This window comes from Cucurbita pepo, chromosome LG06 (genome assembly GCF_002806865.2).
Source record: "Cucurbita pepo subsp. pepo cultivar mu-cu-16 chromosome LG06, ASM280686v2, whole genome shotgun sequence".
NCBI classification, from domain to species: Eukaryota; Viridiplantae; Streptophyta; class Magnoliopsida; order Cucurbitales; family Cucurbitaceae; genus Cucurbita; species Cucurbita pepo.
The window spans coordinates 5413370-5430734 of NC_036643.1; the positions used below are offsets into that span (position 1 = coordinate 5413370).

The 17365-nt window shown below is 36.6% G+C and overlaps 3 protein-coding genes across 3 annotated transcripts; 2 read left to right on the forward strand and 1 right to left on the reverse strand.

Annotated features, from left to right (window-relative positions):
- Window positions 1-1761: 1761 nt before the first annotated feature.
- Window positions 1762-9432, forward strand: LOC111797148 (uridine kinase-like protein 3). The gene is given in 17 exon segments (XM_023680072.1): window positions 1762-1814; window positions 1931-1994; window positions 2792-2953; window positions 3402-3493; window positions 3801-3870; window positions 4336-4454; window positions 5019-5115; window positions 5979-6058; window positions 6399-6593; window positions 6736-6819; window positions 6945-7005; window positions 8082-8142; window positions 8314-8407; window positions 8518-8590; window positions 8849-8931; window positions 9027-9185; window positions 9187-9432. Coding segments are annotated over 15 exon segments (1446 nt in total). The 5' UTR covers window positions 1762-1814; window positions 1931-1994; window positions 2792-2805; the 3' UTR covers window positions 9217-9432.
- A 110-nt stretch (window positions 9433-9542) lies between these two features.
- On the forward strand, window positions 9543-11265 carry LOC111797149 (fructose-bisphosphate aldolase, cytoplasmic isozyme 1-like). Its single transcript, XM_023680073.1, has 3 exons — window positions 9543-9946; window positions 10030-10712; window positions 10787-11265. Exons 1-3 carry the CDS (start codon window positions 9919-9921, stop codon window positions 11153-11155), a joined length of 1080 nt encoding a protein of 359 aa, XP_023535841.1. The 5' UTR covers window positions 9543-9918; the 3' UTR covers window positions 11156-11265.
- Window positions 11266-14919: 3654 nt separating this feature from the next.
- Window positions 14920-16151, reverse strand: LOC111797152. Its single transcript, XM_023680075.1, has one exon. The coding sequence runs from the start codon at window positions 16134-16136 to the stop codon at window positions 15273-15275; it is 864 nt and encodes a 287-aa protein (XP_023535843.1). The 5' UTR covers window positions 16137-16151; the 3' UTR covers window positions 14920-15272.
- Between the last annotated feature and the right edge of the window lie 1214 nt (window positions 16152-17365).

Genomic DNA, 17365 nt, shown 5'->3' on the forward strand with positions numbered 1-17365 from the left:
GAATTTTATCCCAGTCAGAATTTAAGAAAGGTGGGCCCACATCCAAGTCAGCGCCACGGTGGAATCGTAATTCTTGATAAGTTCTTCCACAGCACAGCCGTACGGAAGTGCCAGCTCGGACAGCAATGCCATTGGTTATTATTTTCTCTTCGCATTTATTATTATCGTCACATTTAATGACTTTCTACTTTTAAACTATTGGTGAAAAAAATTAAATTTTTTTTATCTTGTTTAATAAATTTATAAAACACGTTTATTTGATTTCCGAGCATTATTTTTACGGACACCATAAACAAAACTTTGAACCAAACCACTCGTAAGGGTAAACACAATTATTTGATTCCCGAGCATTATTTTTACAGACACCATAAACAAAATCTTGAACCAAACCGCTCGTAAGGGTAAATACAGTTATTTGATTCCCGAGCATTATTTTTACAGACACCATAAACAAAATCTTGAACCAAACTGCTCGTAAGGATAAATACAGTTATTTGATTCTCAAGTATTATTTTTACGGACACCATGAACCAAACCATTCGTAAGGGTAAACACAGTTATTTGATTCCCGAGCATTATTTTTACGAACACCATAAATAAAACCTTGAACCAGACCGTTCGTAGGGTAAATACAGTTATTTGATTCTCGAGCATTATTTTTACAGACACAATAAACAAAACCATGAACCAAACCGCTCATAAAGGTAACATAGTTATTTGATTCCCAAGCATTATTTTTACGAACACCATAAACAAAACCTTGAACCAAACCGCTTGTAAGGGTAAACACAATTATTTGATTCTCAAGCATTATTTTTACGAACACCATAGACCAAACCACTCGTAAGGGTAAACACAGTTATTTGATTCCCGAGCATTATTTTTACGGACACCATAAACAAAACCTTGAACCAAACCGTTCGTAAGGGTAAACACAATTATTTAATTCCCGAGCATTATTTTTACGAACACCATAAACAAAACCTTGAACCAAACCGCTCATAAGGGTAAACACACTTATTTGATTCTCGAGCATTATTTTTACGAACACCATAAACAAAACCTTGAACCAAACCGTTCGTAAGGGTAAACACAATTATTTAATTCCCGAGCATTATTTTTACGAACACCATAAACAAAACCTTGAACCAAACCGCTCATAAGGGTAAACACACTTATTTGATTCTCGAGCATTATTTTTACGAACACCATAAACAAAACCTTGAACCAAACCGTTCGTAAGGGTAAACACAATTATTTAATTCCCGAGCATTATTTTTACGAACACCATAAACAAAACCTTGAACCAAACCGCTCGTAGCGGTAAACACAATTATTTGATTCTCAAACATTATTTTTACAAACACCATGAACCAAACCACTCGTAAAGGTAAACACAGTTATTTGATTCTCAAGCATTATTTTTACGGCCACCATAAACAAAACCTTGAACCAAACCACTCGTACATCTTAATTAATTATTTATAACGATAAATATATAACAAAAAAAAAAAATTTAAAATATCTATAAAGATATTTAAAAAATATAATAAAATAATTGAATTTTAGATGATAATTAATAATTATATGTCAAAATCTAATAATTTTTGAATAAATATGGAAATATTAAGAGAAAAATAATGGAGAAAGTGGGCCCACCGTTCTAAAATGGAATCGGGATACAAGGGCTCCCCCTCCTCCGTCTCCGGCTCCCATATATATATCTACAGCCACCGCCCACCCCTCTGTATCAGGAATGAAAAAAATACCTTCATTTTCTCTCTCTAAACCAATTTCCGGCTCGACTTCGGCAGGTGCGTTCGGAGCGAACTGCATTTGATTTCTTTGCAATCAATTTGACTGAATCTTAGAATAATCTCAGTTTGTGTTTCTTTAATCACGACAGTAATAAACAATAATTTTTCAAAAGGATTTGCATTCGCTCGCTGATCGCCGCGGGATTTGGATTGGATCTGCAGCGTATAGTCGTACTAGTATGTGAGATAACTTTGAAGCTTCTTTGATTGTTTGGATTTTTTTTTAAAATCAATCATGTAGCGTTGTTTATGATTTTGANTTTTTTTTTTTTTTTTTTTTTTTTTTTTTTTTTTTTTTTTTTGTATGTAGATTAATGTAGATTATTGTTGATGCTTGTCGTACGCGGATTCGGTTTTCTGATTGTTTAATTCTCTCGATTTCTGTGTCTACAAAACCGAGTGTTTTTTAGGCGTGTTTGGTTGGGACTCTAGTTCTTCTGCTGTAAGGATGATAAATATGATTGTGGTTTGATTACCTCAATTATGTGAATGAGATTCTATTATTTTGAGGTGTCGTGCTTAGTTAGAATTCGGAAAAAATCGGATGTTAGAGAGTTAAGTAGTTTGCTGGGTTGCTGGACATTCCAAATCTACTCGAGCAGTTAAAATTAAAGCATCTGCGATCAAATTTTATGGTTCTTATTGGAAAGCGATATTAAATGAGACCCGGTTATTCAGGATGGTGTGGATAGGGAATATAAGCGCTTCAACTACTATGACATAATGGGGTTAACATAATTGTTGTGGTTTATAGATCTTTTGAGGCCAATTATTCTATGATTGATTTGTTGTATTATTAGTCCTTGAACTAGTAGGTCTATATGTCTTGTAGAGAGGAGAATTTTTGTATGTTTGTTCTTATGACGCTGGGTGTAGAGTAAATGAGTTATGAATGACTTGTGCCGTTGAAAATATTATAAATGGTTTTCCTCTTTAAATGAAGAATACTCACTGCTAGTTTCTCTCTATTATAGTTAAGATTCTGGGCATGGGCTCTGCTTCAGTTGCTGATTTAATAGAGGCATCCTCTGGCGTGCACTTTTCTGGACGTCTTATTGATAGAAAGCAACAAAATGGACATACAAGGAGATTGATGTCAGAAACTGAAAATTTTCATAAACAACCTTTTGTCATTGGCAAGTATTTTCATGCACTACATGCTTGATCTCTTTGTCTTGGATATATGAAAGATGCTTGAAACTGACGTTTATTTCTGAAGAAAGTGACGTGTGTCCTAAATTTTTAGCTGGTAACTGTAATGATGCATGATATTGTAATTTGTTTGGTAGGTAACAGTAACTGACGTTCATTCTCTTTTTTCTTTCATCTTTCCCCCTTTTTAACTGATTGAGAAAACTCAAAATGACGTCAAGGGTCCAGCTATAATGAATTATGTCATCTTTAATTTGTTTTTTATGTTGTTGGTGGGCGTGGCAATCTGTTATTTTTGAACAAGGTTTTCACTCATCTATTTTGTTATGTTCTTAATGTACTCTGTAACTTTAAGTTCTCCCAGCACACTCAAATTAATGGGTTTCTTTGATCTTCAATGTGTATAGCTTACAAATCTTCTTTCTCTTGAAGGGGTTGCTGGTGGTGCGGCCTCTGGAAAGACTACAGTTTGTGATATGATCATTCATCAACTTCATGACCAGCGAGTTGTTCTTGTAAACCAGGTAATTTTCTCGATGTAAATTTCATATACTGGTGGTGAACGTCAGAAGGATTGTGTTAGATTAATTACCTTTAACTTGAAAATCTGAGCCACGAAAAAGGAGAATTTGAGAACATCAACTGCTTGGAATTAGTCTTAATTCTAACCACCATCCTATATATATTGACACCTTATTTATTTATTTTTCTACTTAATTTATATCACCTTTTGCCACTTGGCTCTATGGAGCATAGAGGACAATCACAAGCGAGGATTTAAATCTGATGAGCTTCTGGCACTGATATTGTTATTATATGTTTGTCTTATAGGATTCTTTTTATCATAATTTATCTTCCGAGGAACTTACACAAGTACACGAATACAACTTTGACCATCCCGGTAAGTTTAATTTAATGTTTCCATTACCTTAGAATAATTGAATAATTCCTCGGGCTTGATGCTAATATTCTCTTGATGGCATATTCTTCATTGGAAGTTACTAATTGTTCGTTTAAAAATTTTGCATCTTCCATGTATTCCTGTCATCTATTTTACTCAACTCATCTTCCATGTATGCTTGTTCGTTTAAAAACTTGAACATTCTGGTTGCATTAGTTTTACAGTTGTTATAGTTGATACTCATATCCTTTATGCAATATTTAGAGATGCTTCTAGTTTTTACCCTTTGAAAAGCTTGAATGCTAATGTTTTCCACGTTGTAATCTTAATAATAGTCTGAAGGACTTTCTAATGATCAGGTTATATGTACTGCATGAGTTTGGTAAATATTGTAGCTGTGTTCTGGATTGGGGTGTGAAAAACTGATGGAACGCTCCTTTCTGATGTAAAATTTCTTGTTATCAGATGCATTTGATACAGAGGAACTTCTAAGCTCAATGGAAAAATTGAGGCATGGGGAGCCTGTAGATATTCCAAAATATGACTTCAAGAGTTATAATAATAATGTGTTTCCACCAAGAAGGGTATGGAAATTAGACATAACTGCCATTCTTTCGCTGCAGTTGAAATGTTATTTATGCTTTTTTGGCTTCTAGATTTTTCTTCTGATTTGGCATTATTATCATGAAAATAGATTCTCATGGTGCCGTCATATATCTTTAGGGCACTAGGACATGCCTGTACAATGAATTTGATTCTTCTCTTCTACTCTGTGGGTTTTGAGAACTTGATTGTGATCTGGGAGACATGAAAGTTTGTAGAAAAGAGACCTATACAATAGGTAAAAATTATAAATTGATGAATGCTTGATAGACTCATTTATACCTTTAAAACATTGGTAATTTTTATGTAAGCTTTAATTAATTATTATTATTGAAAGCTGAAAGCAAAGGTGTTGCTATTTGAATTATAGTGGGGGAGGTGTTTGATATTATGGAGGATTTTCTTATTCGCCTTGATTGTGCTGTCTAGTCAATATCTTATATGACACTCACAAATAAAACCAGCATATATGTCATGGCATCACGCATTTCCTTTTTAATTTTTTTGTTCTACAGAGACAGTTACTGTCTAATTCTCATTTGCAGGTTAACCCTTCGGATGTAATCATTTTGGAAGGAATTCTTGTTTTCCATGACCCTCGCGTTCGAGAACTGATGAATATGAAGATCTTTGTTGATACAGGTCTCTATGCTCTGTCCTTACTTTCGAATGTGCTGTTTCCATTCGTCTAAGAAATCAAATTTATTAGCTTTTGAGACTTTTTGGATCTGAGATTAGGTCATAAAGGTCCTATGGCTTTGTCTCTACTTCTAAATGTTGTTACCATCATTCTAGATAAAACTATTAGCTCTAGAGACTATCAGGTCTGTAATGAAGTATTTTCTTTGTGGACTATGCATGTATTTGGGTGGAGATGGTGGCTGAGATAAAAGTATCAACGTTCTCATTAACATTGAGACAATAAGGCTTCACTTAGTTTGTAGTTTAAGAAATGTTCTATATCTTTTCAGGTACTTTGATTACTACCATTACAAAGATCATGCATTGGAAAGGTTTATGGAAATTGTGAAAACAGTTTTTGGATTCAATTCCAGAGAACAAATGGAAAATATATAAATTTTGTTCTGTTTCCAAATTTTATTTTCTTGATGTATAAATTATTATATTTCTATTTCTTTATTTAAACGAATCTGCTTTAATAATGTAACTTAAAATAATATATTATAATATTTGTGGATATATTTTTAAAATATACTAAATAGTTCTAGCTAAACGGGTGGAAGAGAAAGTGAGTTAATCTAATTATTTAACTTTCTTAATTTAGTCCAAATGTTTTCAAAGAACTGTGTCAATAAAATCTTCATGTTATTAGTTAGTTAAAAAATTCTGCAACCAAACATACTTTTCACAGGCTCCAGTTTCCTCCTGATAACCCTTTGTTCTATCATAAACCAGACGTTTTTCAATGGCCCATCCAAAATTTGGGGAAATATTGAACCTACTGTGTTGAATAATTGCTTCACATTTTATACTTTTCAGTGCAGATGCTGATGTTCGTTTGGCGAGAAGGATAAGGCGTGATACTGCAGAGAAGGCTAGAGACATAGCTACAGTACTTGATCAGGTTAGTAGTTTGTGCCATCAAACATTCACAGAAGGTTAATAGTACATGCTGTGTTATTTTTTGTTTTTTTTTTTTGTAATTGGAGTGCTTCTTTCGGGGATAATGGTTCTCTCAATTTTTACTCACTAGATTTTCCTACATATGCTAATAACAAACGCGGAAGTTAATCTACGATCCCAATGGGCCAATTACATATTTTTTCCACCCGTTTGACTTTCACTGTATGTGACATCTGAATGAATGTTTTTTAAATTTTCAGTTGTTTCTAAGTTATACTTTTTTTTTAATAATTTATTATTTCTATTTTTATAATAATGTTTCTTCTGTGTTGTTGATGCAGTATTCAAAATTTGTAAAGCCTGCTTTTGATGACTTCATACTTCCTACAAAGAAGTATGCTGATATCATCATCCCCAGAGGGGGTGATAATCATGTTGCCATCGACTTGATCGTACAACATATTCGCACAAAGCTTGGTCAGCATGATCTTTGTAAAATATACCCTAATTTATACGTCATCCAGTCAACATTTCAGGTATGTGACCCGTCTATTGTGTGTTTTGCTATTAGCTTAAAGAATGCTAAATATAATTTATTATTATTATTATTATTATTTTGCATTTTGTATTTTTCTTTTGTTGGGGATTAATACTGCTGCTTTTTATTGTTTCCTCCAGATACGAGGCATGCATACATTAATTCGAGATGCTAAAACTACAAAGCATGATTTTGTGTTTTATGCTGACCGATTGATTCGTTTGGTAACTTCTGTGCCTATAGAAACCTTTATTCTATCAGTGGTCAACTTTGCTTATAGAAATTATCCTATAAGTTTCTGTTTGGTTTTTATTCCGTCATAAGCATGACTTCCTGACCCATGATTTAGGTTGTTGAACATGGTCTGGGACATTTACCATTTACAGAAAAGCAGGTGACCACTCCAACTGGTAAGCCAGTTATCTTTTTATCAATGTATTTATGTCATTAAGGCTTCTGGTATTAAATGTCCATTTATTAATCTGTTTGAAGGATGGGAATCTATGCAATTAGTTACTACTGTATGCCTTTTTATTTATTTTTTCCAAATTTAAATGCCTTTTTATTTTTATTTTTTTAAATAATCAAATCTGAATGATTTACATTATGCTCTCTGGCATCTATGCTGTTGTTACCAAAGACATTTGTTCAATGAAAAAAAAAGTTCTTTTTAGTAAAAAAAAACATTAAATTATAATATTTAGTTGAACTATAAGGTTCGTTTGTATTTATTTAGTCCCTAAACTTTTAAAAGTGTCTAATAGGTCTTCAAACTTTTAACTTTTGTGTCGAATAAGTCCCCAAATTTTAATTTTGTCTTATAGTTCCTAAACTTTCAATTTTGTAACTAATAGATTTTGACATATTCAATTTCTTTAAAATATTAATTGATAATTTGAACTATTTAATATAAAATTGAGAATTTTGTGTCTAGTGGATCCTAAAATTTCAATTTCAAGTCTAGTAGGCTGTAGGTACAATAATTAAAAAATATGTTGAATCGTACTTTTCAAAGTTCAGGCTCTTATTGACACAAAACAAAAAATTTTAGAGACCAAATAGACACAAATCTAAGAGTTCGGGATTAAACTTGAAAAAAAAAAAAAAAAAAAATTCTAAAGCTTCATTCTCAAGTTCTAGGTGTACACTGTCATGTTTTCTTCTCTGCATGAACGTTGGCATTTGGGTTGGAACCAACAAATTATATTTTGTTACAAGAATTTGACAACTCATCCGTCCATATAAATAAGTCTTTTCTTGCTTGACCCAGAAATCATAATAGATTAACTTTCAATTAGCCATCCCTTAGTAGTGATTCTCTCGTCAAGATATGTATTGAGCTCAATGATGATGCAGCATGCTTCGTAACTCAATTGTTCTCATTTGGATTTGTTCTCTTGTTGAGATATGATGTAATACACTTAATTATACGTTGTGGAATAAATTAATTGTTGTTACAACATGAAAGTTTTTGGTGTGTACACAGGATCTGTGTATAGTGGCGTTGATTTCTGCAAGAGGTTATGTGGCGTCTCTGTCATCAGGAGGTTAGACGTACATTCAAATTCTTTTTGCAGCTTCGGCATTTTTCGTCTATTACTTGATTACCAAAATGTTTGTTTCATTTGTCCAAAAGGGTGTCTCTTATTTCTATAGATATTCTGTTTTTATCTTGATTCTTATAAGTAACATTGTCAAGTATATTACCCTGTTTTCAGTGGTGAGAGTATGGAAAATGCTCTGCGGGCATGTTGTAAAGGCATAAAAATTGGAAAGATTCTCATTCATAGGGAAGGTGACAATGGCCAACATGTATGTTTTGTTCTCGTGTATCGTCTTTGGTTTCGTTCCTAAGAAATAATATAAGTACGCAGTTTCCATACATGAACTGACATGGTTCTTGTGTTGTACGCTTCGTGCAGTTAATTTATGAAAAATTACCCTCAGATATCTCCAATAGGCATGTATTACTTTTGGATCCCATCCTGGGCACAGGTTAGCCGTTCTGTGATATTAGCTCATGCTCTTATATAAGTTTTACAATTTATTCTTCCTGCTTCTGCTCTCTTTAATTTCTAATTTTTAAGCTTTGTCATGGCCATTGATTACTCTCATGTGATCAGTGGCATGAAATAAGCCGGTTGTGAGGGCTAGGAACAAAAATTTGACAATTTTCTACGTAGTTAATCACAATTAATTAATACTTAATTATGTAGCGCATGCGTAGGTCTGATAATCTTGACATTTCTTCAGGAAACTCGGCGGTGCAAGCTATTTCTTTGCTCATAAGTAAGGGTGTTCCAGAGCCTAATATTATATTTCTCAATCTCATATCAGTAAGTTTACAAAGTGTTTTAATGAAATTCATTTCTACCGAAGAGCCTGTTTTCTCTATTTTCTTATGGAAATGTCACTTTCTTCCTCACCTTAGGCACCTCAAGGCGTACATGTGGTGTGTAAACGCTTTCCAAGAATAAAGATTGTGACATCTGAAATTGAGATTGGCCTGAATGAAGATTCCCGTGTGGTGCCTGGTATGGGTGAGTTTGGGGACCGGTATTTTGGAACCGACGATGATGAACAAGTGCGGGCCTCTCCACAGTAGTTGCTCTTTCAAGTAATAAAACACCCCCACGAACACAAAAATCATAACCAGTCGTGGGTTGTGGAGAGAGAGAGAGATCTTCTTGCCTCAAAATAATGTGCTTAGATTATAGGATGCGTTTCACGAGGTCTTTAGAAAGAAATTATGACTCATAAGTGCCTTATATGGATACAAACGCCACGCCCCATATTATTATTATTATTATTATTATTATGATTAATATTGATTATTATTACTATTCTTATTCATTGGCTGTGTAGTTCACTTTTGATTTGCCTATGCTTGCCTTGCTTAACTCTATTCAGACAGATTCTGAATATGGCTGATTTCTGTTTAGCTCTATACTCTCTAATCTTTGAATCTTTCTCGAGGTCGGAGCAACGTAGCTAATCAGCTACGTTGTTTTATACCGTTAGATGTATGAGAGAAATTATAATATGCTTTTAGAAGCATTTAGATTTTGAATAACAGGATTTTGAGTTGTGTTCATGTACATCGGGGGATGGATAATTGAGGGAATGAGTTGCCACTTGGCTTAGAAAGTCACCACACATTCCTTTATCCAACCTCGATAACCCCCTTTAGGCTAACTCTGTGACACGTGTCCTTGCATTTGCATGGGCTCCAATTCTGTCAGGCTATTCCATGACCAAGCTTATCTATATAGTTACAGTCTTCTGCTTTTGCTCTTTCGCCCTTCACCTTCCCATCTCTAACCATGTCTGCCTTTGTTGGAAAGTATGCAGGTACGCCCCTTTCTCTTTCTCTAACCAATAACAGTTTGTGTTGTGATGTGTTCTGAAAATAGTTCAATTTTCTCTTTGTACAGACGAGCTGATTAAGAATGCCAAGTTCATTGCGACCCCAGGGAAGGGCATATTAGCAGCTGATGAGAGCACCGGCACAATTGGGAAGCGGCTGGCTAGCATAAGCGTTGAGAACGTGGAGTCCAACCGCCAAGCCCTTCGTGAGCTTCTCTTCACCTCTCCCGATGCTCTCTCTTATCTCTCAGGTGTAATCCTCTTCGAAGAGACCCTTTACCAAACGACATCAGATGGGAAGCGGTTCGTGGAAGTGCTTCAAGAGAACAATGTGATTCCAGGCATCAAAGTGGATAAGGGCACTGTGGAGTTGGCTGGCACCAATGGCGAGACCACAACACAAGGGTTTGACTCTCTTGGTGCTCGCTGCCAACAGTTTTACAAGGCCGGTGCTCGCTTTGCCAAATGGCGTGCTGTTCTTAAGATTGGCGGTTCTGAACCCTCTGAGTTGTGTATCCAACAGAACGCTCAGGGCTTGGCTCGCTATGCCATTATCTGTCAGGAGAATGGGTTGGTACCCATTGTGGAGCCTGAAATCCTCACTGATGGTCCTCATGATATCAACAAATGTGCTGCTGCTACCGAGATTGTGCTGGCTGCGGTTTACAAGGCGCTTAGTGACCACCATGTGCTCCTTGAAGGAACTCTCCTCAAGCCCAACATGGTCACCCCTGGCGTTGGTAGCCCAAAGGTGTGTGATAATTCTCTACCTTGTTCATTTCCTTGTTTTCACTGTCGGATTAAAATGATGTTATGTGATGCCAGGTAGCTCCGGAGGTAATCGCCGAGTACACGGTGGCTGCACTTCGCCGGACGGTCCCAGCCGCCGTCCCGGGAATAGTCTTCCTATCCGGAGGACAAAGTGAAGAAGAAGCTACACTCAACCTCAATGCCATAAACAGACAGGAAGTGTTGAAGCCATGGACTCTTTCCTTCTCATTTGGGCGAGCATTACAGCAAAGTACGCTGAAGATATGGAGTGGGAAGACGGAAAACGTTGCGAAAGCTCAAGCAGCCTTCTTGGAGAGGTGTAAGGCCAACTCGGAGGCGACTCTCGGCAAGTACGGCGGTGGGAGTGGCGGCGGCGGCGGGTTGGCCTCCCAAAGCCTCTACGAAGCTGGTTACAAATACTAAAGTTAACTTATTCATCATTATTGAGACAATACCGTGTATGTGCCTAATGTTTATGTTCATAGTGTGATTTTTCTCCCATATAATAATATGCACTATGACTTTTTGTTAAACTCAATACTCACATACTTGTATGAGCATTGAGGAAAAGATCGAAGCAACAATGTTGTTTCAAGTTTGAAGGTGGCAATGATGACCACGACGGTTTCGAGAAGTTTGAGCACAAATAGGAAAAAGACTGGATGAACAACAAAATGCATAGAATAGAATGAACTAGTCGTAACTAACCATGTTAACTTCATCCATGACGAAGATAGCATTGATGTTGGAGAGTAAGAGGATAGTGATTCGAACGATAGTGATTCTAAAATCTTTACGAAAAGAGGACAAATCGAATTTGAGGTTGAAAGGAAATAAAAAGAGCAAAACTAATACTAGTGACATTTAAGAAGGAGAGGACTCTATTGAAGAAAAATTTGGTGTAAATTTGTTTTGTCTCACGATGGACCAAGTAGAATCCACTCTAGCCATACACTGAAACCTTTCCCTATGTTAAAACTTGGAAGGGAAGTTCGGTGGTGAGATCACACCTTGGTTGGAGAGGAAACGAAACATTCTTTACCAGTAGAAACCTCTCCCTGAACGAAGCTCAAAAGGGAAAGTTCAAAGAGGACAAACCTCTTCCTAAACGAAGCTCGGAAGGGAAAATTCAAAGAGGACAATATTTGAAAGGGAGGATCACTACCCGAGTGTAGAAACCCCTCCCTGAACGAAGCTCGGAAGGGAAAGTTCAAAGAGGACAAACCTCTCCCTAAACGAAGCTCGGAAGGGAAAATTCAAAGAGGACAATATTTGAAAATTCAAAGAGGACAATATTTGAAAGGGAGGATCACACTGTAAAGTTCAAATAGGACAATATTTACTAGTGGTTGGAGAGGGAGGATCACACCTTGGTTGAAGCTCGGGAAGGGAAAGTTCAAATAGGACAATATCTACTGGTTGGAGAGGGAGGATCATACCTTGGTTGAAGCTCGGAAGGGAAAGACAATATCTACTGGTTGGAGAGGAAGGATCACACCTTAGTTGGAGAGGAGGAACGAAATATTCCTTGCAAGAGTGTAGAAATCTCTCTCTATTAAACGAAGTTTGGAAGAGAAAGTTCAAATAAGACAATATGTACTAGAGTTCGTGAGGTTTCACCAATTTTGTTTCTTTAGAAAACAACAAATAAGTAGGTATGATAGAGCAAAACTTGAGGAGGGTATAAATTGATAAATTTTGTAATAAATTAATTTGTAAATAAACAATTTAAAATAGACCTATGATATTAAAAATTAAAAAATCTACTTATTAAAAATCTTTGAAAATCAGCTCAATAAAAATCTATTACACAAAATTCTACGTTTCAAATTTTCATCTCAAATTATCTTTCACCTAATTTGGATTCGCCCATAATTCTGGACTTTCTGCTCTGCTCAACCTTCAACGCCTTTCAAATCGCTCTGTCGAGGAGGTTCTTAGGGTTTCTCCTGATTTTGTTGTTGTTCTTGGCCTTCAGCAGAGCTTAACGCCTTCTAGAAATAATGGTTCTTTGAATCTGTTGAAGTTGATGTAGAAGAAGGCGCTTGGGTTGCTTGTGGAATCCGAAAAAGGCAATGGCAGTGCGGTTTCATCGTCACAAACAGTTGATTCTGTCGAGAAAGTAAAATCAGAATCTAATACTGAGAAATCCGTTGAAGACTCAAAGTCGGAAGATAAAGGAAATCGCAGTTCTGATGTTCGAGGAAGTAGAGGGAAGAGAATTAAGGAGAAACTCACTTTAATTTGAAGGCTGTGTCGAAGGAGTTAGAAGGCATAGGCTCGTTTATAATCTGTTGCAAGAAGATTTCCTGAGTGTACTGGACGTCCTAGCCATTTCAGCAAAGACACCTGATGAACTCTGAAGCCAATGGAGAAAAGGTTCGTCATCACAATTCACTTGAAAGAGTTTTTCCTTCAATTTTACTGTGATTTCTGAGGAGTATTTATGTTATAATCTTCATAATGTTAGGCTTAGAGGTTGAAGTTTTGGTGTCAATGAATCTGTAAACAATCTTTTCATAGGTAGAAAACAGAAAGAGAACAAAACTCATCATTTTCCAATGGAATTTGTGATTGATTCATTTCATAGGTAGAGAACAGATATAATGTATTTCTCTATCGTGTGGGTTTTGATTAACAAATTCTGCTAAAATTTCCTGAGATCTAAGTTGGCTTTTGTTCTTACTGCCTCCAAGCTCGTATGTACTTGTTCTTCATTGGAACTTGGGTTAGTATCTTATGCATTCTTTTACCGAATTATGGCAAAATCTAAAGCTCAGGGACCTTCTAGCCATTGAATTTGGGGTTTCTTCTCTGTCTAGTGGAACTGGTTCTGGACAGGGGACTGATTTTGATTAAATTGATGGATAAGAAGTATAAAAATGGAGGAAAAAAAAATCTGATTTCATTGAGTTCCATTCTGAACAATGTCAGAATGAATTATTATCCCATCAAACAACTAGAATCAGACATGAAAACACAATTTGAAATCTCAACTTCAGGAATTATCTTCCAATCTTTGCTTTCTCAGCCACTTCAGGTTTTACATTGTGCCTTGTTTAAAAAGAATTCATCAAGAAGATCAGTTGATGTTTCAATAGGAATTCTCAGTGTTCTCTTTATTTTCTGGTCATGTGAATCGCCTTCGGTTTAGATTTTACTAGGTTTTAGGGTATGGTATTTTCTTTTTATGTTTCAAGTTCTCTACAAGCCTAGAGTTGAGATGGCGTTTCTTATTTTTCCTTCCCTTTCTCATGGAAAATGTCTTTGATTTTAAGATTGAGCTATCTCGTCATGCACTCTCCATCCAGCGGTTGTTTTCGAGAGTGAGGGAGTCGATTTTTCCCACCAAGGCTCAATCACTAGGAGTATGTATTTTGCTGGTTATTCCCAAATGAGGTGCTTGATTTCCATGAACAAGTCAATAACTTCCAGAGCTACTCAAGATGGTCAGCTTGTTTTTAAATCAACTATAGTTGATCTTCCCCTTTGGTATTGATGCACTCACAGTTTGAAGGTAGAATGATCAGGATGTTATATTCGCTCTAATTTCAAACCCTTCCAGTAAAGAATTATCTAAACTTTGTATTTCATGCATGGTTTTCTTTTTGAAACATTCATTAGTGGACTTGCTTAATGATGGGAACTTTGATTGGATTAATTGATAATAAATGGTATAGTGGAGTTGGATTATCAGTCAAGGTAACAAATAGCAAGCGGTAAATCTAGATCCTTGTAAGGTTTGGATTCAATGGTAGCCATAGGTTATATAATATCTTTATAAAATTCCCAGCAGCAAATGTGGTAGATTGGACAGTGTTCTGTAGCATTAAGCTGGCCTAGAAATCAATAGTTATATAAAGGAAAACATACAAAAATGTTAGTTTGAAAAAAAAAGTTATTGGCAGAAAATCCTCAAGGGATATTTGGTTAATACTCACAAGTCACGCATATTTCCCCTTAGCAATTGATGATGAGTGCTGTAACTGTCGATGTATTTGTCCAATGTATCCGTCCAAGCCCACCGCTAGCAGATATTGTCCTCTTTGGGCTTTCCCTTTCAGGCTTTCCCTCAAGGTCTTTAAAACACGTCTGCCAGGGAGAGGTTTCTACACCCTTATAAAAAATGTTTCGTTCTCCTCCTCAACCGATGTGGGATCTCACAAGTGCATTAGATCAGGAAAGAATAGCAGCGAAAAAAAATGAGGTTGTTATTACTCGTCAAGAACTAAAATGTCAAATTGATATTGCCAAAATACAGCAAGATCTGGCAGAATTGTTAAACTGAAGATTTTTCTTCATCAGTTGTGCTTCTGTAGTCTATATGTTGGTTGATCCAAGGCTCTTATGCGCTAGTTGTTAAAGAAGAATCACCTAAAAAGCTCACACACAACCCTAAAAATGGTGTAAACCATGTCAAACAAGATGAATGGTGTTCAACTGATATTTCAGATCTTTTCAGACTTATATCCATAACTGTGATTTGGACAATGCATATAGAGATATCATAGAAGGTGTGCAACATAATATTTCTGCTTCTTCACCTCTTGGTTCTGCAACTCCGAGCAACTAGAGCGCCAGTTGGCGGACTAGTCATCACCAACTCGCATCGGCTATGCAGCCAGTAAGAGTAATGGACGAAACCCAGAGAAGCTTTGACCTTGAAAGTTCCTCTGATGTTATAGACAATCTTGTTGTTCTGTACCTGTCGTCGAAGTACCAACCCGAAATTCTGTGGCAAGAAAACTAGACTGGATATCAAATGAACAGGTTGTAACCTCACTTCTTTTTTTCTTTGACTGAAGGGCTGGATTGCTTGAGTTGCTATGAGTCGATCCCCAAAGAAGAGCTCTATGTCTGCATTCTCATATCTCACATCGACTCTCTGGTTCGGGTTGGTGAAGTTTGCGAGAAGAGTGAAGTCTCCATTGAGATATTCAGGTGCATCAAAGTAGATAGTGCTGAGGCTTGCATTTGGTATGTCAAACACAGGATTTCTTGGTCTAACAACCAGGAAAATGATCAAAGTGGCAATTCCAAGGAAGATGAGAAGAAGACTAAAAAGTAGACACAGGAATGCAAAACACCATATAATCGGATTCGTTTGGCGTGGCCGAGCTTGCTGTAATAACTGTGGCTTACTATACTTACTAGAATCTATATGATTTGAATTCAGCAGTGGACTATTCGGTTTCATAGCTCGATTTTGCACAACTATTTGCTTCAAAGAAGCCATCTCTGCCTCTCTTGAAGATGAAGCAGCAGGTGCTTGAGAGACTGCAGCAGAGGCAGGGGACAGTATAGTTGTTGGTAGAGCGGCGGCTCTGGACAGCGGCGACCTTGTCGATGGAGATATAAAAGATGGCGGCGGCGGAAGAGGAGGTAGAGGAGGTTGAGGAGGCATCTGAGCAAGGCTGTATGAAGAATCCTCTGAATCAAGGAAGAAGATGAAAGGTGATATCTTTACCAAATTGTTTATATGAACTGTTAGGTGGTGATTGAAGTAACAAAAATGGGAGCTAAAGAAGCTTTTGAAAAAGGATGGTGGGTCCAATGAGCTGTGTTATTGATATTGGGAAAAGAAGAAGAAGGGAGTGTCCTAAAAGGTGAAATAAAGTTGAAACCAAATAGGTGTGTCTCTGTTTGAAATGAAGAACTTCAGCTTTTGGAATTGCAATTCCATTAACCAAAACTCCAAAAAGAGAGCCATTTATGTATTAATCTAATGTATTCCATGTAATCTTAGGGATTATATTGTATAGTTCTCTTATTTTGAAAAGGGTATGTTATACTCTTAATTTAGTACTTTTTTTTTGTTCTTATTTTTGTTCTTATTTTTGTTTCCTAATGTCGAGATATCTATCATAGGGGAAAATTATAAGCAAATTTGTGAGATCCCACATTGGGTGGAGAGGGAAACGAAGCATTATTTATAAGGGTATGGAAATCTCTTTCTAGTAGACGTGTTTACAAATCTTGAGGGGAAGTAAAAAAAGGACAATATCTGCTAGTGGTGGGCTTGGGCGGTTACGATTGGATTGTGAGATCCCACATCGATTAGAGATATGAATGAGTGCTAGCGAGGATGCTAGGCTCTGAAGGAGGTGGATATTGGAGAGAGGAACGAGTGCCAACGAGGACGTTAAGCCCTAAAGGGGGTGGATTGTAAGATCTCAAATCGGTTGGGGAGGAGAACCAACGTTCTTTATAAGGGTATGGAAACCTATCCCTCGCATACACGTTTTAAAACCTTGAGGGGCTCGAAAGGGAAAGGTGGATTGTGAGATCTCAAATCGGTTGGGGAGGAGAACGAAACATTCTTTATAAGGGTATGGAAACCTATCCCTCGCATACACATTTTAAAACCTTGAGGGGCTCGAATGGGAAAGTTCAAAAAGGACAATATTTGTTAGCGGTGGGCTTGGGTCGTTACAAAGGGTATTAGAGTTAGAGACCGGGCAGTGTGTCAGTGAGGACGTTGGGCCTTGAAGGAGGATGGATTGTGAGATCGCATATCGGTTGAGGGGAAGCGTGAGAGGGAAAGCTCAAAGAAGACAATATCTGCCCGTGGTAGGCTTGAACCGTACTTTTCACTCATGTCGAGGTTGAAACCTGAAAGAGAAAGCTCAAATA

Bases quoted from the DNA above. Each gene is read 5' to 3' on its own strand.
- LOC111797149 (XM_023680073.1), top strand. From the start codon at position 9,919: ATGTCTGCCTTTGTTGGAAAGTATGCAG. The intron at 9,947-10,029 runs GTACGCCCCTTT...CTCTTTGTACAG, and splicing joins CTTTGTTGGAAAGTATGCAG to ACGAGCTGATTAAGAATGCC. The intron at 10,713-10,786 runs GTGTGTGATAAT...ATGTGATGCCAG, and splicing joins CTGGCGTTGGTAGCCCAAAG to GTAGCTCCGGAGGTAATCGC.
- LOC111797152 (XM_023680075.1), bottom strand. From the start codon at position 16,136: ATGCCTCCTCAACCTCCTCTACCTCCTCTTCCGCCGCCGCCATCTTTT.